This window comes from Aspergillus vadensis (genome assembly GCF_003184925.1).
Source record: "Aspergillus vadensis CBS 113365 unplaced genomic scaffold BO88scaffold_1, whole genome shotgun sequence".
In the NCBI taxonomy this organism is placed as follows: domain Eukaryota; kingdom Fungi; phylum Ascomycota; class Eurotiomycetes; order Eurotiales; family Aspergillaceae; genus Aspergillus; species Aspergillus vadensis.
Genome location: NW_020292039.1, coordinates 2,104,449 through 2,124,376, shown reverse-complemented (window position 1 = coordinate 2,124,376; position 19,928 = coordinate 2,104,449). Strand labels below are relative to the sequence as shown.

At 47.8% G+C, this 19,928-nt stretch overlaps 8 protein-coding genes across 8 annotated transcripts; 3 read left to right on the top strand and 5 right to left on the bottom strand.

Annotated features, from left to right (window-relative positions):
- The first annotated feature begins 575 nt into the window (after positions 1 to 575).
- BO88DRAFT_21604 (uncharacterized protein) lies at positions 576 to 1,643 on the top strand. Its single transcript, XM_025701958.1, has one exon. The coding sequence runs from the start codon at positions 663 to 665 to the stop codon at positions 1,167 to 1,169; it is 507 nt and encodes a 168-aa protein (XP_025568549.1). The 5' UTR covers positions 576 to 662; the 3' UTR covers positions 1,170 to 1,643.
- A 196-nt stretch (positions 1,644 to 1,839) lies between these two features.
- On the bottom strand, positions 1,840 to 3,067 carry BO88DRAFT_327018 (cytochrome P450; the record flags this gene model as incomplete). Its single annotated transcript, XM_025702488.1, has 3 exons — positions 1,840 to 2,264; positions 2,353 to 2,955; positions 3,016 to 3,067. 3 exons carry the CDS (start codon positions 3,065 to 3,067, stop codon positions 1,840 to 1,842), a joined length of 1,080 nt encoding a protein of 359 aa, XP_025568548.1.
- A 1,243-nt stretch (positions 3,068 to 4,310) lies between these two features.
- Positions 4,311 to 5,922, bottom strand: fqzB (FAD-dependent monooxygenase fmqB; the record flags this gene model as incomplete). The annotated part of the gene is made up of 4 exons (XM_025703702.1): positions 4,311 to 4,630; positions 4,694 to 5,040; positions 5,100 to 5,692; positions 5,751 to 5,922. 4 exons carry the CDS (start codon positions 5,920 to 5,922, stop codon positions 4,354 to 4,356), a joined length of 1,389 nt encoding a protein of 462 aa, XP_025568547.1. The 3' UTR covers positions 4,311 to 4,353.
- Positions 5,923 to 6,919: 997 nt separating this feature from the next.
- BO88DRAFT_460400 (gramicidin S synthetase 1) lies at positions 6,920 to 13,081 on the top strand (the record flags this gene model as incomplete). The annotated part of the gene is made up of 2 exons (XM_025711111.1): positions 6,920 to 7,327; positions 7,383 to 13,081. 2 exons carry the CDS (start codon positions 6,920 to 6,922, stop codon positions 12,693 to 12,695), a joined length of 5,721 nt encoding a protein of 1,906 aa, XP_025568546.1. The 3' UTR covers positions 12,696 to 13,081.
- Positions 13,082 to 14,704: 1,623 nt separating this feature from the next.
- Positions 14,705 to 15,903, bottom strand: BO88DRAFT_21387 (uncharacterized protein). Its single transcript, XM_025701951.1, has 2 exons — positions 15,082 to 15,903; positions 14,705 to 15,026 (listed from the first exon to the last, which is right to left on the bottom strand). The coding sequence occupies exons 1-2, from the start codon at positions 15,506 to 15,508 to the stop codon at positions 14,938 to 14,940; spliced, it is 516 nt and encodes a 171-aa protein (XP_025568545.1). The 5' UTR covers positions 15,509 to 15,903; the 3' UTR covers positions 14,705 to 14,937.
- An 808-nt stretch (positions 15,904 to 16,711) lies between these two features.
- Positions 16,712 to 17,244, top strand: BO88DRAFT_400424 (uncharacterized protein). Its single transcript, XM_025705568.1, has one exon. The coding sequence runs from the start codon at positions 16,787 to 16,789 to the stop codon at positions 17,162 to 17,164; it is 378 nt and encodes a 125-aa protein (XP_025568544.1). The 5' UTR covers positions 16,712 to 16,786; the 3' UTR covers positions 17,165 to 17,244.
- BO88DRAFT_21366 (uncharacterized protein) lies at positions 17,229 to 17,592 on the bottom strand. Its single transcript, XM_025701948.1, has one exon. It carries the CDS (start codon positions 17,509 to 17,511, stop codon positions 17,293 to 17,295), a length of 219 nt encoding a protein of 72 aa, XP_025568543.1. The 5' UTR covers positions 17,512 to 17,592; the 3' UTR covers positions 17,229 to 17,292.
- BO88DRAFT_21367 (uncharacterized protein) lies at positions 17,593 to 18,262 on the bottom strand. The gene has a single exon (XM_025701949.1). The coding sequence runs from the start codon at positions 18,027 to 18,029 to the stop codon at positions 17,673 to 17,675; it is 357 nt and encodes a 118-aa protein (XP_025568542.1). The 5' UTR covers positions 18,030 to 18,262; the 3' UTR covers positions 17,593 to 17,672.
- Between the last annotated feature and the right edge of the window lie 1,666 nt (positions 18,263 to 19,928).

Below are 19,928 nucleotides of genomic sequence, written 5' to 3'. Positions count from 1 at the left end.
GCAAGGTGGGGGCTGAATTTTCACCCGTTCTGTTGCTTCGTGGGAAGAATTCTGGAAGTTGTCTGGAATGCCCTAGAGCTGACAGCTCACTCACATCCAGACAAAAACAATGAGGACGAACATTCCAGCTGCCTATCACTAAAGGACACACAATCAATCTCCGACGGGCGCGCCCGAACAGCGGACAAAATCAAGGCAGCCTTGTGGACGCTGCTGTGGTGGATCTAGCGGTGAAAATGGAGCCCCCTGATGGGTCATTTCCCGGTGACAGGCACGATGATTGGCCGGCTCGTAAGGCATAGGGCAGACGCGTGGAGACGACTGGAGATCCTCACCGACTGGCTCATCATTCAGCTGCCGTCCGTGACTCAAAGAAGGGGCCATTTGAGCCCTATCGATGGAGCCCCTCGGTGCTGGCATTCTTTCATTCGCCCGCTCGGGCTTCCCGGCAGGGGCCCCATGCCCCGGATAGGGCCAGTGCTGTTTTGATAGGCTGCTGGGTGGGCTTCCAGACATGCTCGGAATGAGCACGGAAGGAGGGGACGATGGAACATAAATACGCTCATTTCCCCTGTGCTTTTTGGATGCATTATCCTCATTTTACACGAGTTGATCCCACTCTTTTCTGATTCATCCTTATTGGTATATCCTCAATCAAAGCAATGAACGACGACCACCAGACTTCCGCTCAACCAAACACCCTCAAGCGGGCTCTTTCTCAATCCACTACTTCATCCACCTCGTCAACCACCACCAATTCCCACGCTACGAAGGCTAGACATCACAAAGCAAGCCGCCTATCCAGCGTGAAACAATTCCTCCGGTCGCGCTCCCACTCTCCCACCGCGGCTTCTATCCCTTCGAATCGCTCCTCTCCCTCATCTAGCTTCGACATTCCTCGAAGCATTCCTGCAAACTCTACCCCTCCTCGCTCTGCGAGCCCCGTCTCCACCATGTCTCCTAGCAGAGTCTCCACCGACGACAGCGCGACCAACAAGCGTGTACATTCCACACACATCCGCAGAAGCGGCCACGACTACCGTCGTTACAGCGGCACAGTGAACCACTATGGTCGTCACTCGAATGACTGGCTGTTTGGAGGCTTCAGTCTGCGGGATACCGTACGAGATGGAGTGGATCGTCTGAGACACCATCATGCCAAGGATTGAAACTGAAATAATTTGCACGCTTATATCTTGTGGATTCATTCCATTCCTGGGTATTTTTGCGGTTCTTCTATTCCAACGGATAATTTTCTCCGGTCGCATTAGTGGCCCTCCACCATCAAGCTTTCAGCGCTTCCGAAACCGCTCCGCCGATTATTTGAGGATCAAAATGGGGCCAGTCTGGCAACAGGTTGCCAGCAACCTTTTGAGAGTTTCACGCATGAATAGGGAAATCCTACGCGTTGAGTCAAGAATACTCATGCGTCATGCTTGGGTTATTTCCCTTCGGCACAAAAGGCCGTTGCATCAATCCCGTCTTATCAGCACGAGAACGCCATGCGCGTCTGTTCTGTTCTGATCGATCCGAACTGGATCTACTTTATGACATGTTACGAACATATACCCGCTATGATATTTGTTTAATTCCAATCATATCACTTCTATAGTGTTCATGCAATCTTACGGATTACGCTTCTAGTTTCTCCAACCTTCGTTAATAAGCAGTAGATCCTTGTAATCATATCTTCAATCTTTCAACTAAACAATAATAGTAGGTTTTAGAGCCCTATGATGGGCATTTGACAGAGCACTTACTACAGATGACTTTATCTATGTACATCATGTCAAAATATATCATCACACCGCACTGCTTTAATCACAGCAACAACTTATTCTATGTATCATCCTCACCACTCTTCCTCCTCCTAATCCAAACAGTGTCTTCACCCTCGTCCCCATTCTTACTCCCCTCTCCCAAAGAAGCGCCAGAGGCAATATCATACTTCACCAAAAACAGCCCCAGAAACAACTTAATCTGAAAAGCCGTAAACCATCGCCCCGGGCAAGCATTCCGCCCATACCCAAAATGCAACGACGTCTCATTCACAGACACATAGTGGTACTTACCAGTAGTAGTAGCAGACACCCCACCCTGACTCCTCATCCGATGAAACCTCAACCCATCAAACACCTCCGGGTTCTCAATATACTCCGGATCCCAGCCAACATGGAACGCCGGCGCCGCGATATGCTCACCTGCCTTGAGTTGCGTGCCGTCTGGGAGAGTAAAAGGTTCCAGGACTTTGCGTTGGAAGGTGACTATCATACACGCCAACATCATTAGATCGATCAAGCACTAAATTCTGCCTAGAAGGCATTCTCAAAATGGAACGAAAAGAAAACTCACCCGCCCCCGGCGGCCTAACCCTCTGCGACTCCTTAACAAAGCTATCCATCATACTCAACGAGCTCAACGCCTGCTTACTTATCCCATCCCCATCACCACCACGTCCACTAACCACCACCCGCTCAAACTCCCCCCTCAGCAACGGCACCATCTCCTCCCCATGCTCCGCCAAATCCACCAGACACTGCGCCGCGGCCGCCGCATTCGCCAACACCGTCCCGATGGTCATCATCGCCTGTACATGGCTCTGGTAGGTTATTGTCCGATCGTGTTCCTCGCTGTTATCCCATATCCAGCGGGTCATAGTGTTCCTGTCTGATTTACCTGAGAGAATAGCTTCGTATTCTGGCGTGAGGAGGGTGGTGATTTCGTTCCGGATGGAGTCGAGTTCGCGGAGCGAGGGGATGAAGTGCTGAGCTAGGGGGCGGAGCACAGCTGGGTATTGCATGAGAGAGGAGATTGAGGACATCATTGTTAAGGGGTATTTGGTGTATAGGGTTAGCCAGGTCGGGGAGCGGCTGAGGGGGAGGCCGATGTTGATGCGGCCGGAGACGAGGGCGATGATGCGGAGGAGGGTGGGGAGGGGGTGGAGGGGGTGCCATTCTGAGGAGTATTTGTTTCGTTGTTAGGGTTGGTTGTGTGGGGGATTAGAGTAGTGCTTACCGTGTGAGTTGCCGAGTTCTTGGTCCAATGCATATTCCATTTCTTCGTACATTATTGGGAGGAAGTTCCCTGTGTAAAGGGGCGGTTGGTTATGTTTTGATGATGTTACTGGTATAAGGCATGGTGATTACCTAGGTTATTGTTCAGATTTATCTGTACGCTTTTGGCGAATGCAGCGCATTCGAATGTCTTAGTGAAGCGAGATTGTTGTTGCTGTAGAGAAGATGTCTGTTAGTTGACTCTCAAATTATATTTGAAGACATGAAGAGCAATATCATACATCATGTACCCCCGCTGTGAAACTTATTCGATGGTCGGTTCGAAGCGATGGGAGCATGCTTGTTGGAAGAATGCGAAGATGGTAGTCTTTTCTTGGGATTGTCCATGTTTGGGATAATGATTTCGCCTACACAGATAGTGGAGATAACATTGATTAGATGAATATTCTAGATAGAAAGGTCTTAAGCTATGCATACTTTGTAATATCCAGCCCAAATTGCCTTCTTTTCATCTGGGGCTTTGCTCACGTTGTACTTCCCTGGACGTCTGAGGACGTGGTAGATGGCGAAGATTAGGAGTGTGAGGGGAATTATTGTCTGATAGGCCATGATGTGATGTCCTGATTCTTGCTATTTCCTCGGGAAGGGGTAAATACAAGAACAAGCAGGGGATTGCTTGACTACGACCTTTAGAAGCTCGCTCGCCAGGGGGATAGGATATTGAATAAGATGTATAGCCAGTACTCTCAGTTCAGTTCGTAATATAAAATTCATTGGTTGAGGGTGGTTACACAAACACATCATTTATCTAGACAGACTTCCGCAGGATGCTATACAAGGTTTTCTGAGAATTGTAGATCGACAGTGTCCAAATGCATGTTGCGAAAAAGACTGTCGTGAGGAATTTTACTAGAATGTTACTGAGGGTTAGAGGCTAAAATGATGATAGAATCAAGAATATTCTCACATTCAACCTTTTTTGGACTTCTGCATCTAGTGGAATGATTTTAAGGGCCTAGGATAGTATGTATGCATTGGTTTCCATACTACCAGATATTAGGGACGTAAAAATTCCAGATTAAGCACTTGGATAGAATTTGGCATTGCATCAGACTGACTTGGCATAAATAATCAAGATCAAATCCAATCGGAAACTAGCACACTCATCTGCAGGATTGCGGTAAAGAACCCCAACAAATAAATGTGCCGAGGTCAACTTGAATCCCCCTTTGCTGACTTGGACGCTTCCCCGTGTTACACAGCACAATAGTATGGGCAGTATCTTGACTAAAGTAGAAACCCCACTCCTGTTGTTCGCCTGAAGAAGCCATCATGCCACTCATGGCTGATCATTCACCGTCCGGCTATTATACTCTAGCCGATACAACCCATCTGCTGGGACATTGGTGGGCTGATAGGGTTTGCCAGTGAGTATGGAGTTGGCAGCCTTTGCAAACTCGCGATAAGTATAATCTTGACAGTCATGGTCAAAAATCCAACTTGGATGCGGAGGAGTAACGCCACTTAGATCCTTCCGCAAATCTTTGCAGGAAGTCTTCATCATGGATTTCAAGACTAGTGGCGCCCCACGTTGGATCACAGATGCTCGTGCGTGTCTATAGAAAAGGTAAGCCGTTACTGCAAGGGATACGGTTGTGGCTCTTGAGGGCTGAGCATACCTGATCGCCATCCCGACAGAAAGAGCCAAAGGTACATCTTGTTTTCCACTTAGCTCTAGTGCAATTGCCAAAACCGCGCCATCCTCAATTGCCTGACTAGCCCCTTGGCCACTAGATGGAAGAGCGGCGTGGGAGGCATCGCCGATAATCATCATCCTTCGACGAGGAGACAGCCATGTCTGCATTGGCTCCCTTGTCACCAACTTCTGATCGACATACCAACCTCCCTTCCCTTTCCGAATGAGTGGCTCCAACTGCGGGCGCACAGGCCAATCCTTGATGGTGTCAAGGACGTTCTCAACAACGTCTGTACTGCCATCCCATCCCTCTTCCGCAGCGTACTCGTTCTAAGCGTGTTAAGTATAGATTCGTATCTAAATGACCTGGGATAAAAGAAAATACTTACCTCATGGGTACAGTACCAGAAGAGCTCCTTTCCCTTTCTCCCTCTCCACAGCGCGAAGTGAATATCGTCTGATACCCAGCCAACTGTCTGATCATATTCCTCAGCGTTATCAAGGGCCCATCGCGTTGCAGGATCAGCCGCTACCGCATCCGTATTCAAGCAGCCTCGGAATGCGGACCAGCCAGTCTCCCAAGAAACAATCTGTTCCCCAGTGATCTTCTCCCTGCCTTTACTGTGCACACCTTCTGCACAAAGAACGCAGTCTGCTGCAAAGCGCTCACCGTGGACCACAACGCCTGCTTCATGGTCCGTCTCCCAGTAGTCAGTCACAGGAGAGTTTAGACGGATGTCTATACCGAGTTCGCGCGCATGCTCATACATGACCGTAACCAAGGTGCCTCGATTAAGGGTATATCCGTCACCTCGGTTATACCCACGGAGCTCGAACTCACCCAGGTCATAGCCTGTATACTCGATGACCTTGATTTTCTCAATAAAAAACCGGAAAGGTAGCATTCGCTCGTGTACAGTCCCATCGCCCCACTTGGCAGTGACGCGTGAGCCGTTCGCCCCAATGGTGATGCCATCACCCTCTATGTCGAGATCTCGTGAGTTGCAAGACACGAAACATCAGTATATCCCGACACTCACCAACGCCTTTTACTACCGGGGACCTTTCAAAGAGGGTAACCCTGTGGCCCTTTCGATAACACTCAATAGCCGCAGTTAAACCGGCTACGCCGAGGCCAACAATGATAACATGGATTCCGGAGGAGTTAGGTGGTGCAGTCCCATCCGGGCCAACTCCAGGCGTGAAAGTCATGTTTTTGGAAGGTTTAAAGTAGGTTAAAAACTGACCAGAGGTCGAAAGGACAAATGCTCTCTTTAGAATGTAGAAGATTCAGTCCTATGGTAAAACAATTGGGTGAAATAATGCTTTCACGAATATGTGATGCCCTCTGTAATATATGTCAGATTCCACCACTAGTACCAGGGGAGGTCACGATGTTTCGTTTCGCCTATCAACATTTTCTTCGTGAGGAGGGCAATATGGAGGGATACTAGAAGTCTACTGATGGTGTTAGCCAATCAATCATTCCGATGATTCTATGTAGGAAGCACGCACGCGTTCGTATCTGCATTTGGCGAAGTATATGTCTCATATTGAGTCGGCTCAATTCATAAAAGGGATGGCCGTAACAACATCGGAGTCATGCCCAGAATGCCCTAGCCAGGCCTATGTACATTTATGGATTATCTGTGTCAGATGAACAAGGTATTACGTTGACTTGTCGGTGTGTCTACATAACAAAGTTTAAAGTCACCTGTGATTGGTACTGCCTGCGAGATTTCAGGTAGTAGCTTCTGTCGCTCATCCCTTGAGACATCCTAGATGCGGCTGTGGAGACGAAGTGGCACCTCCGTCATAGAAGAAATCAGATAGATTGGCTGGATTGCATTCGGGATTGATGTAGATCAAGATGTTGTGACGCAATAGGCTCATTTTAGGCTTGTTCGTGTAACACTCAGAGTAGTCTCGAACATTTTTGGACAAATAATCACTTACCATGACCAGCTGCAGAAGAATTTCTGGCATTTGGTATTTTGCCAATGCATTCAAGAGTCATGATGCTTTGCAAATCCAGGAAATACAGTCTAGATGTTGATTCGAATAGCCTCTTTTGTAAGCATCGTGCAGCATTTAGGATTTTAGTCGCCATATAAATGGACCATATAAGAAGAGAAAGAGCATTGAGAATTTTGAGTACTCGACATGTTAACAGAGCGGTTTGCTTCGTATGTACTGTCGAAGTCCCAACATGACTGACAAGAACAACGAGACCGGATCACGTGGATCCCAGCATGACTCGTGCTTTCTACACAATCTAAGCACGAATTTGAAATCGACTGGAACAACACTTTCCGTCTCTGAATACCAAGATTACCAAAGAAACCAATCGCCATTCCAGGACTTGAAAACTGCTTGGTCTATCCTCCTTTCCAAGTATGTCAATACCTCTACGGTACTATTTGGAGCAATCTCAGATAGCGGCACCCTGGAGGAATGGAGGGCATCGGTAAACGAAGAGGCGCATATTCCGCAGGCTATCTCCTTAGATAAAGTACGTGAGCGGGAAAATGGAGATCTGTGTTCTGATTGTTGCTTTAACACGTTCCTCCTTGAGAGTATTGGACTCAAGGCCATCGAAAGATTGGCTCAAGTAAAGGTTCGCACCGTGCAGCTTATGATTTAGTGTGTATAAGCATTAACAACTGTGCCAGAAACATGTCGATCTTACCATAGGAATTGACTATTCAAAGTCCCACTTCCGAATATGCATATACGGTCAAGAATCGTTTCTGGATCAAGATCACGCAGAACTGTTGAACTCAGCTTTGATTCACACGTTGAAAAGCCTACAGTCTACACTTCCGCTAAAGTCCATAGACCTGATCAGTGACTTGCATCGGCGCCAGCTCAATAGATGGAACAGAGTGGCGCCGACAGGATCACTGGGTGACACCATCCATAATTGCATTGAGCGACAGTGTCTCAGGCGGCCCGAAGCTGAAGCCGTTTGTGCCTGGGATGGGTCATTCTCCTACGGGGATTTGGATATGCTATCGTCGGAGGTTCGTGACGTTTTACATGCCAGAGATGTGCTGTCTGGGATGATAATACCGTTACTCTTTGAAAAGTCAAAGTGGACAGTGGTGGCAATGCTGGGTGTGCTCAAAGCTGGAGCTGCTTTTGTCGCTATTGACCCATCATTTCCCCAAGCTCGGGTGCAAGCCATTTGTCATGATGTAAAGGCTCCGGTTATCCTGTGTTCCTCCAAGCAAGAACTCTCGATATCAAATCTGAACCACAAGATCATCACCGTTCCCGTCACTAGTCCCAATATCCTTTCAACCCAAACCCAGGAGGAATATTTATCGGCATCTGATCCCAGCCAGCCGGCTTATATCGCATACACCTCAGGTTCTACTGGGACCCCCAAGGGCATTATCATCAGCCATAGAAACTTCTGTACCAACATGGCTCTGAGCAGTCCCCTGCAGAACATGAGCGACTCCTCCCGCGTTTTACAATTCGCGTCATATGCATTCGATGTCAGCATCCATGAAACATTGACTCCCCTGATGTTAGGGGGATCTGTGTGTATCCCTTCAGAGACTCAACGGGTGGATAACCTTCAGCAAGCGATCCTAGATCTTCGAGTGAATTGGATAGAGTTGGTGCCTTCCGTGGCACGACTCCTTGATTTCAGCGCTATACATGAAGTTAAGACCCTCGTCGTCGGTGGGGAAACCATGCGTTCTTCAGATATTTCCCGATGGGCAGGTCAACTACACCTAACCCAGGCGTATGGCCCAGCAGAATGTACTGTAGTCTCCACAATTCGATCAGGGCTCAGCCAGGTTAGTGATCCTCGTAATATTGGGTACAGTGCTACAGGATCATCCTGGATAGTTGAGCCCGAAAACCATTCGAAGCTTGTACCCATTGGAGCAGTGGGAGAGCTCGTCATCGGTGGTCCGATAGTTGGTGGGGGATACTTGGACCAACCAGAGCAAACAGCACAAGCATTCATCTCCGGGGTTCCATGGTCAAACAGGCCCGAAACCTACTATAAAACCGGCGATTTGGCGCGGCAGAACTCCGATGGCAGCATTGTTTACATGGGAAGAAAGGATACACAGGTGAAGATCCGAGGGCAACGAGTCGAGCTTGGGGAGGTTGAACATCAAGCTCATGAGATATGGCCTGACATCACTCCAATTGCTGAGGTCGTCAGAATAGGGAACCGTGATCCAATCTTGGTACTGTTAGTTGGACCGAAGGCCCCGGAAGCGAACATAACATTGAATAAGGAGGATCTACTCATGAAGCCCGAGGCACAATTCTGGGAGAGAATACGAGTCATGCAGTCCACCCTTTGTGAGGTACTTCCACGATATATGGTTCCAGAAGTCTTCGTTCAAATCCAAAGGTTACCATTGACGCCCTCTGGGAAGGTTGATCGAAAGCTGCTGCGCAATACTATGTCCCGGTTATCTGATACAGACTTACAAGGGCTACGGAATTTGAGGCATCCCAGTGAGCGCCCTATCGAATCATCTGAGATTCTTCATGCCTGTATCGCCCAAATGTTCTCAGATATATTGGGGCTACCTCTGGACCACATCGGAATCAGCACAAACTTCTTTCATCTTGGTGGGGATTCAGCTCTCGCCATTGCCTTAGTAAATGAAGCACGTCTTAGGCACAGTATCAACATCACCGTTGCATCTATTTTTGAAAACCCCACCGTCGCAGCGTTAGCTCAAAGCATCAAGACAAGCCCAGTTAAGCCCGGAAGTCGTCAGCAAATAAGTCCATTCTCATTGATGGACGGCGACGTAGAAAATCTTCGCGGTCTTGCTACAAGCAAATGTCGCGTCAGTTCGGAAGACATTGAAGACATCTATCCTTGTACGCCCCTCCAGGAGCGTCTTATGGCCTGGACAGCAAGCAAGCCTGGAGCTTTTCGAGCGAATTTCGATCTCAGTCTTCCGCCAAGTATCGACTGGCGAAAGTTAAATATTGCGTTACGCACGGTCATTCGAGCTTATCCAATTTTGAGGACAAGGATAGTCCTTATTTCTGAATCTCATCGACTCTCCCGCGGGCTTCAAGTTGTCGTCCGGGAAGACATGGCATGGAATGATGCGACGACAACCTGCCAAAATGAAGAAAATACCATGTCCCCAGGAACAACACTCTTTTATTGTTATACTGTGCATGAGCCTAGTCCTAGACTGAAGTTGACTCTGCATCATGCGCTATTCGATTCATGGTCTTACAGTCATATCATAGATGCCGTGGAAACTGCATACAATGGGACGCAAATTGCGACGTCTCCATTTGTCCCTTTCATTAAACATCTTTTAGACTTGGACGAGATCGCCGCAAAAGCGTTTTGGGCAGGCGAGTTCGACGGTTTGGCAGCAGTTCCTTTTCCAGCTAAGGTGCCCCCGGGCCGTATTCCCCGAAACGTCGAGAGGTATGTCCATAGCTTTTGTCTTCAAAGGTGCAACGAGAATGAAATTACTCTGTCGACTGCATGTCGCCTTGCATGGGCCCTCGTAGTGGCCTGTCATACAGGATCATTGGATGTCGTGTATGGGGTGACTGTCACGGGCCGCAACAGCTCCGAGACTGCTAGCATTGTCGGGCCTACCATCACCACGTTCCCCCTTCGCGTCATTCTACACAGCGACGAGAAGATATATGACGCATTGAAGGATCTACAGAAGCATGCCTTAAATATAATGCCTTACGAGCATTTTGGGGTTCATCGGATGCGACAATGCAGTTCTGAAGCCGTCAGTGCCAGCCAGTTCCAGAGCTTGCTTGTTGTCCAGCCAACAAGGCCACCTTTGCCCAACGCACATTCTCATAGCCTATTGAAACTGATGGAAGTAGACGCATTAGAACAACAGACTGATACTAACTTTGCGACCCAAGTTCTTACGATCATATGCGAATACGCAGAGGACACTATGAAATTGAGGGGCGTGTTTGATCCTGAAATGGTCCCTACTGAAAAAGTCAAAGGATACCTGCATCAGATGAGCGACTTTTTCAACTTTATTCTTGGTTCGTCATCAGATACTGTGGGTGATGTGCTGCGAAAGACCACCGAATATATCGACCTTGAAGTGAAGGAAGAACGTCAGGTACTTCATGAAGTAGAAGGAGCGGCTCAAACGCTTCTGGGACAAGAAACCCCGTTAAAGGCAGAATGGGTTGTTCCTATCGATACGAATACACCAAAGCTAGCCTTATTTGTCGGGTGTGGTGACAGTTCGTGTGTTAACTATTCATGTGTCTTCAAATGCCCGGACAATGATACTAGGGACCGCTTGCATCAGGCTATGACACACCTTCAAACCACTCTTTCAGATGCAATGATGCCCTTTATATGCCTGCCAGTACACGTTTCTCATAAGTCCGTTGGACTTCCCAGCAAAGCTGATCTGAAAAAGGAGGCATCGAAATTGCCGTTGGAAATATTACAATCATACATGTGTCCTCAGGAAGCCAGTGTCATTATGGCGAAATCTACGACCGACATACAGTCAAGGTTACGCCGCATAATGGGTGTTACTTTGCATATTGACATAACTGATGTTGGTCTCCACGATAGCTTCTTCACCCTAGGCGGTGATTCAATTCTAGCAATGCAAGTCGTTGCGCAGTGCCGTGACGAGAATATATATATCACTGCTCACGATATTTTTGACGCCAAGACGATACACCGTATTGCTTTAAGAGCGTCTTCGTCGTCGAAAAACAAGTCTGCAGCCATTCAGGATAGATCGTTGCTTCCTGATAAATATCAGGACATTGCAGCATTTGAAGCCGGTATGAAGCAGTTCGATAAGCTACCGAGATCTGCCAAGGTAGAGGACGTGTACCCTTGCACTGATCCTCACAAGGGACTGCTCCGGAAGATGAACTCATCTTATCTAAGTTACACGATCTGGGAAGTTACTGTCAACAATGTCTCGATTGACATTGAACGCTTGCTTTTCGCTTGGAATTTAGTTTCTAAGCGCCATGCTGCGCTGCGAACAATCTTGATGGAAGATTTTGGTTCAGAACACCATGTTGTGCTAGGGAATTGCCCCACAGAAGCTAAGGTCTTGGGGCAACTGAGTTCCAATGATCTCAGTACCGCTCTACGCGAATCACACTTAGACAATCAGCAGAGCCAAGTTACACCCTACAGGCTCACGATCTACCAGTCTGATGTCGGTCAGGTTCTGTGCAAACTTGAAGGCAGCCACGCGTTTCTTGACGCAAGCTCGGTGCTGATCCTTCTCCGTGAGCTATCTATGGCATATTGTGGATTACCTTTTCCTAACCCAGCACCGTCATATCGCTCATGGGTGACATATCTGGATAGTTGGAGAGAAAATAATCGACATCTCGATTATTGGCGACAGAGGCTCAGCGAGATTTCGCAGTGTCTTTTCCCGACAAATTCCATAGGTTGTCTTTCCCGAGATAACTGCACTACTTCTCAGCTCCAGTACGTAGTTAACCCACTCGTTGACACCAATTTTCTGCAACGCTTCTGCAGCAAGTACGAAGTGACGATAACAAACGTTCTCCAACTATCATGGGCACTGGTATTGCAAGAATATTGTCAATCGAGCGATGTCTGTTTTGGAACGACAATCGCTGGACGCGATGCACCGATTGATGGAGTTCAGGACATAATCGGCTCGATCTTCAATGTTCTTCCATGTCGATATCTTCTGGACGCAGAGTCCTCTTTCTTAGAGTCACTCCAGTGGAGCCAAAAAAGCACTCTCGAGGATAAATCGCATCAATTTTGCTCACTTGTGGACCTTGAGGGCCTATTGCTACCAGGAAACCAGGATCAACCGCTATTCAATACATGTCTGTCAGTGGAGAGCGCATTGTCCAATGATACGGGAGGGCTTTCCTTTCGACCGATAGAGACGCATGAAGAGACACATGTTTGTGCATGCCGCAACGAACCTTTAGCAGACAATGCTGACGTGGCTGTCTTAGAATGATATTCTTGTTGTTGTGACCGCCCAACCTGACAAGACTGAAGCTCAACTCATGTACTGGTCACATCTGATGAACGAAAAGCAAGCCATGGAAGTAACTGAGGTACTTCAAAAATGTTTAATGCAGATTTTGGAAAACCCTTATCTGAAGATATCCAACCGTTCGACGCCGCACATTACCATTAGCTAGCCAGTGGCTGAGCATTGTCATTAGGGAAAGGAAGAACTCTTCTACATGATCAAATTTCATTCTCTCTCAAAAACAACTTTTGCCCAAGTTATCCTTCTAATTAGTAAGATGTAGTAACGTAAGCGGCAAGCGAGTCGGCCAGGTAAGCCAGTCGACCACCTCTGTATCCCATACTAATCCAGCAATTTTTGAGCTGTAATACTACAGCCAAACTTCATATTATCAACTTTGTTTAAGAAGCCTGGCATATTAGAGCATATATAAGCTTAGTATATAAGTATTATAGAATATACATTAATATATACTCTAGTAATATCTATTACACTGTATTCTTAGGTGATTTATGTTAATCTAGTATTATACACGATATAACTCCTATTATTCTATATATTTTTAATATATATTTTCTTAAAGAATGTATATAGCTTCAGCTAGTATTCTAATGTAATTGAGCCAACGGTGGCTGAGATATTGGAGTTTGATAAATATTGGATTAGTATGGGATACAGAGGTGGCCGACTGGCTTACCTGGCCGACTCGCTTGCCGCTTACGTTACAGTTCATTCACAATTATTGACATTAACTACGCCTGTGGTACAGCTGAAGGCAAGTATCACCCTCTCCAGGCAACCCGATTTCCAGATCGCCACCCCCTATCGCCAACATCGCCAACATCGCCATCCTCACCCCAATTGTACCACCACGAAGCATAAAAACCTCCCAAGTAATTTTCAACCCAGCCAATTAATCCCACAGATACCCCCGCCACCACCTACCAAGCATTCCAAGCCAAGATATTCCAATCTGTCAACCGAAGCTGAATCAATATCCCCAAACAACCAATAATCACTCCCTCGTCCCTGAGCCCTACGTAAGTAGGAGAATCCTTCAGCCAGATGATAATAGTAAAATTTACTACAGTACTACTATAATACCCGTATCTTAATATTAGTACTTACGATCGATCACTGACTGCAGCAGCAGCAGCAGCAAGCTCCAAGCTCCACCACATCCAAACACCGAAGATTCAAATCCCGATTTGATCATCCATCACTCACTAACTCATGGATGGATCCATTCAGTCAAATAAAATCCAAATCCTTGCTACTATACTAAAAATGCCCAAGCGAAGCATCATCATTATTTCCTCGACGGGAGTAATCAGCCTTGAATAAGTTACATTGAGATTTATCTGTTCTCCGCCGGGCTAATTTCGTCCTTACCTCGGGGAGATTGCTGCTTGAGTGGGAGTGAAAAATTGCAGTGTTGATGCCCAGTGAGGACCCGCTTAGATATAATATCAAGGTGGTAGTATAGGAGTTAGTTGAGGGTTTTATAGGGATCGGTGCTGGGATGGTGTGGGATTGAAATTTTCTTTTTTTTCTTCGTATTTTTTTCCCTTCTTCTTCTTGCGTTTACGAAGGGGGTGGGAAAGTGTGTGCTAAGCATTGTTTTTGAGTTTGGTTATTGATGATGGATTGAATTAATTCCTGGTATCTACATAGGGATGGGTCTGTCATTTGAATGGGGTGGTGGTGGTGGTGTTGAAGAAGATGATGGTTTGTGATGAGAGATGAAACAGGTTTCATGGATCCTTCTGCGGAAATGTGCTATTGGTGGAGCTGTTCTATCAATTTCTAAGGGTCTTGATGCCTGATTTTCATAAAAGTTTATCCATGGTGGGTTCTGCGATTTGGCTATTTGTTGCAAGGATTTGGATCGCTGTCGCGTGGCCCACGATTGGCAGATGTGACGGTTTAGTGCCGGGATGGAAAGATCCAATTAAAGTTGCATTCGCTAAATCTGAGCTTGTGTATCACATACTAGGCGGTAAATAAAAAATAAAAACTAGATCGTAAATCATGTGGTGGCCAACACTCTGCACTTCGTGTTTGGCCCGCCTCGAACAAAGGAAATTCACATGAGTGAGCGAGGAAGCTGAGACACAGGCCGAAACTCCTGGCTGATCCTGACGCAATCTTCACAAACACCGAGTAAAACCGATAATCAATACAAAAAAAGGAGGGTACGAAACATGGCTGTGCTCCAAGGCTTCTATGCTGATTGCCATGTCGCAATGTCAGTCGCAGTGATGTCGATGTTTTCCGGGATTAGGGTCTGTAGCTTTGACACCTGAGTAGGTGCTACAAATAGGTTAGCTTTAAGTTATTTCTCACCTACAGTAACGATAGGACTTACTCGGACGTGGTGTGGCAGCGCCTGCCTGTACTTGAATGATACCCGATTCAACATATTCTTTCGTGGTGACGCCGTTGAAAGAGGCCGCTCCTAGCATAACCCGCATCCGATACCGACCAGGCTGTGTGAATTTGAGAGGCCCAAATCGAGCGTATCCGCTGGTGCCGTTGCCATTGCGACTGCGCACGCTAGATGTAAGCACGCCTGTGAGTCCTGAAGCAGGCGCAGTGCCTGCTTCATTCCTCAGCGAGGCATGCGCAACCAATTGTTGCACTCCTCGTGGGTTACCCACAGGTCGGACCCCCACAATTACTGGTAGTGTCACTGGTACGCCAAGGGGAACTGTTGTAGGAGGCGCAACCTCAAAGTTCATTCCATATTCACGGCTGGAGCTTCCGCCATCGTTCCTTCCGTTTCCTTGAACCATGATGATTGGTGCGCGGGTGTGTATCGACTCAATGGCAATTTCGACAAGTAGTACTCAGCTGGGGCTCTGAGACTGATTTCCAGCAGGTCAAGAAGAGATCGATCGCGAGGAAAGAGAGAGAAAGCGATGTGAAAAGAGCCTGTTTAAAGCAGAAAACCTGAGGTTTCGAATTGAGACTGTAGGCTTGAGCTTGTTGAGTGAGCGAAGACATCGAAGAGAGGCTTCTTCCAGGGCCTTCATATATGCGTCCTCTCGTATATAGTAGCAACGGATCGCTAGGGTGCGATATAGGAGTCTCGAAATGAACCAGGAAAGTACTCAAGACGGCAATGGTCTTTTGCCACCACGAAGGAACTAAGTTCAATAGATACTGGGGGTTCCAGTAACCGGGATCTGCACCAGAGGCCCCGTATGCCCCTAGGCTGCGGGATATTGAATGTTACCGGACGTTGGGTACTGCTAAACCTGCACGATCCTGCAACAGGGCGCTTGCATAGACGATATCCGCTTGAGACGATTTATTTGTCTGCGACCTGACGTTTTCTTTTTTCCCCCCTTCCCCACTAGTACCCAGATCAGCTACAGTTCGTGGACTTTGGTACGCGTCAATTTGGGTCCCGTTAGCGCGGGTAGAAAGGAGAGAACCATGGACAGTCCCAGAGTTGAACTTCGGGTCCCAAAGGTTGGAGAGCAGAGAGCACTGCGATGTCAAAGTGCGAATCCATGCCAGGGGATCTGATTCTGAAGCTTAACATCACTCGACCCAGTTGGATCAACTAGTGACTATCGGATGTATGACGATCAAGAACTATGGTTCGTGGCAGGTTTGTTTTTCCTTGTATTTCATTACTTTTTCTGGCTCATATTGTACTTCCATGGCTTGCTCCGCCCGCGAACCATTTCGCTCCATAGGACGACTGCATATGGTTTGGGGAGGCGGAAATGGTCCCGTGGAGCGAGAGCTAGAGCCTGGGTGAGGAAGGATCATTCCTCATTAGTCTCCTTGCATTGACCTCCCGGGGAAATTGCGAGATCGAGCTAGGGATCTAGAGATACGGGTGCTAGGATCCCTTCCCAGTTACCCAAGCGCCGGATACCAAGCCCGGAAACTCAAATCTGTTGCGCAAAATCCGAGCTTTGGCGACTCCTGCTTACTACCTGGACCGTGCCGGAACCACGTTTTCGACAGCTCCCGGACGGGTGCTCACTCGTGCAATACCTATCCATCCTGCTCCCATCTGTACTTTTGTCAAACCGTGACTTGGAAGACTGTCTCATATGGCGGATCTCCGGGACCTTCAGAGCTATATTGGTCCTGAGAGTCTGAAGCGTCTCTGTCGCTCGTTTACCCGGTCCAGCGGTCAGAACCCAGGTTCAGACCCAGGAGAGCGGATCCGTCTGACTAGGGCCTGGACTGGTCATGGAGTATCCACTAATTTGACATTCCAGACTCCAAAGCCCGAGCAAGGTAAACAGAGACGATCCGACAAGGACGGGAACGGACAAGGTCCTGTCGCACTGCAGAAAAGGAGGGGCGACTGGGCGTCAAGCCCCAGGGGCTACTTCGCCACACAACATACCCCTTTGGGTCCTAGATCAACACACCAGCCACATATCCCTCCAGCCTCAATTATGGCTGGTGTGTTCCCTGTGTAATCCCGAGATGCATGATAGGCTGTTCAGTAACAGAGGTGATAACCTTAGACTCCGTCCTAGTAAACTTTGTCTAAATGCTGTTGCCTTGCATGAATCTCTGATGACGCTCCTGACACCGGTCTGCTCGGCTAACAAATGACGTTCTCCCCAAGATTTCCGTGAGATAGACCCGAATTATGCCGGGATGATACTGCAGATGCCTCTTGGTCCCACTGCCTCTGAGACCGCACAACATGCAGATCCCTTTCCTGTAGTTGGGGGTTTCGGCCGGATGAACGGTGGGTCCACTGCATGATACCCAGTACAACGGTGTGCGTGCAAGATCTAGACCTTGGGGTCTTCACCATCAGGGCTCCATGTCTGAAATGGTGACATGTAGTTTCTGCATTGCACTTATCGTGCCGAACCCTCGCACTTTACGAATTCGGGGTTTGTCGTGCAGTGAGATAAGGGTGCAGTATGTCATGTTTACGTTCCTGAAACTTAACCTTGAAAAGGCTGTGATCGATCAATACACGGAATTCCGGTCACACGAGAGGCCGTGACTCCCGCTGGTCTTGAGATCATCGAAGCTCATTTCTTCATCGACAAGATCAAGATGGTGGTCATCGGGGATGATTGCTTTTTCAGACACCAATCGTTGAGTGTTCCTGCAATGCAATGCAAGATCGATCGGCGCTACTTCCTCCTGTAGGCTGCATGCCTCGGGATGCGTGGGACGAGACATGCTGCATGATGATTGGGCGGCTGCGCTATGGTTCACTAGTAGCCACTTGTGGCTGACACGATGATCAACGGCCCATCTGTGGCGGTGTAGTGAAACCACGGCCTTCCTTACGTTGCGGCGGGTGTGGCTAGTGGTCATCTGGAACTGTCATAGTTCAGCAAATAGTCCCGAATTGTGGCGTCGGGCACAACTTGGAACATCCTGCAAAGGGAGCTCTTTCACCGCATTTACTGCAGGTGATGTGTTTGTTTCTGACTCCGTAATCCGGATGGTATTTGCAAAGTGGTCCAGTTCCAGGGTCACCCATGCTTGAAGCTCACTTGTCTTTCGTCAATGCTGAAAGACATCGTTCAACACCACTCCACCCCCCAAATCCTCGTCTATTCCACTAGCGTCTACCGCTTACTCTTCGCCGTGGGGTGCCACACGATACGTTCTTAGCGTACTGACATGACTCGAGTCCCTGGACTCGCTCACCGTGTGACATCCATGATTAGTGAACCGAGACGAGGCGAGTCATGGATGCAGCGAGGCATTACCAATTTACCTGCCCCTTTTTGCCTCTGACCAAGGGAGACAACCTTGCTCATCTGTGAATGTGCGATGCCAGTATGGAGTGATGCTGTCGCAAGAGTATATGTTCCAAATGTCGACGATATGATACACACGGCTCAGCGAATCATGTTACTATTCCTTTGCTTTTCCCGTCCTTTCAGACAGCAGAAAAAAAATTGGTGGGCCATCACCGTGCATGTAACCCTCCATGAACGTGGTATGCGGTCGATCATCGTTTGGTAGATCTTAATCTATACGAGGCTTAGGCTCCGCAACAAATCCCGCAACAATTAGGGCATAGGATGTCGGAATGGGGCAACTCAATGTTATGAGTGTATGTGATTGCAGCAAGCTCATTGATCAGAGGTGGCAATCCCTGCGGTAGTATATCCATCCCGCCCCGGTTGGAGCCTGGTGCCGATTACAAAGATATCAATGGCTTTAGGAATGTAGTATCCCGGTAAGATATCATCGGTGAAAACACAACTTGGTCTCTATTCTTTATCTTCTTTTTTCTTTTGTTGCCATCCTTTTACCCTTGCTCACGTTCAGCTTGGGATTGCTTCGTTGAACAATCACATGGATGTTAGCTTAAGGTGTCACAGATATCGCGAGTTATATGTCCCATGTGTATCAGACATCACATGTACCAGGCAATTTAATAGGGCAGGGGATGTTTTTCGTTGCTACCGCCGCATGGGGCATGTCCTGTGTATTCCTGTTTGGGATCGAGGAAGGGCTAGACGGCGATCCGAAGCGGCCAAAAGTACAGGGCTGGGATTCATAAGGACCCAATTGTGTCTGAAAGCCTTCCGGCAAGCCGGTCGACGATGGTCTTCGCAGACGACCTTCACTAGCAATTATTCTGATCAGCCACTGGGCGCCTTTGACCAAAAGAGGTACTGGACGTCAGCCCTAGATGTGCTAACCCCACAAGCAACCGGGGGTATTTTTCACCGCGGGCGTGTAGAAGTGTAGTAGCTATCCCGGTACTTGGTAACCGTGCCTTCGACCCAGAACCGGGGTTTAAGTATAGGCTATGGGTTGTGTAACCTAAAGACCAAAACAAACTTCAGTAGAATTTCCCTGTTTTCGCCGAGCTTGTTCGCAGGCCAATGAATAAAGTAATATCCAGGGGGCCATGCAAAAAAAGGGGGAAAGCCTCGTTGCGTTCAATTATTGAAACAGCTGAGAGGTAGTCCCCTTTAAGGATTGAAATACGGGCTGGAGTGCTCGGTTACGCTGGCGATGTGAGGACCATCAGGGGAGCTCGACCATTGCAGCTTTCATTTATTTTTCTTCACTAATGGATTGATCTGGGACAGTGACGATCCTAGCATCAGACGATGCATTACTAGAAGATAGAAAGGTATAAAAAAGAAATGTGAATACTTATAGCCACATGTGCCGTTCAATTAAGTTAAGTGTGAATGAATTGGGGATCGATCCTCAGGCACTGAGCCTTGGTGTTGAAGGAATTGA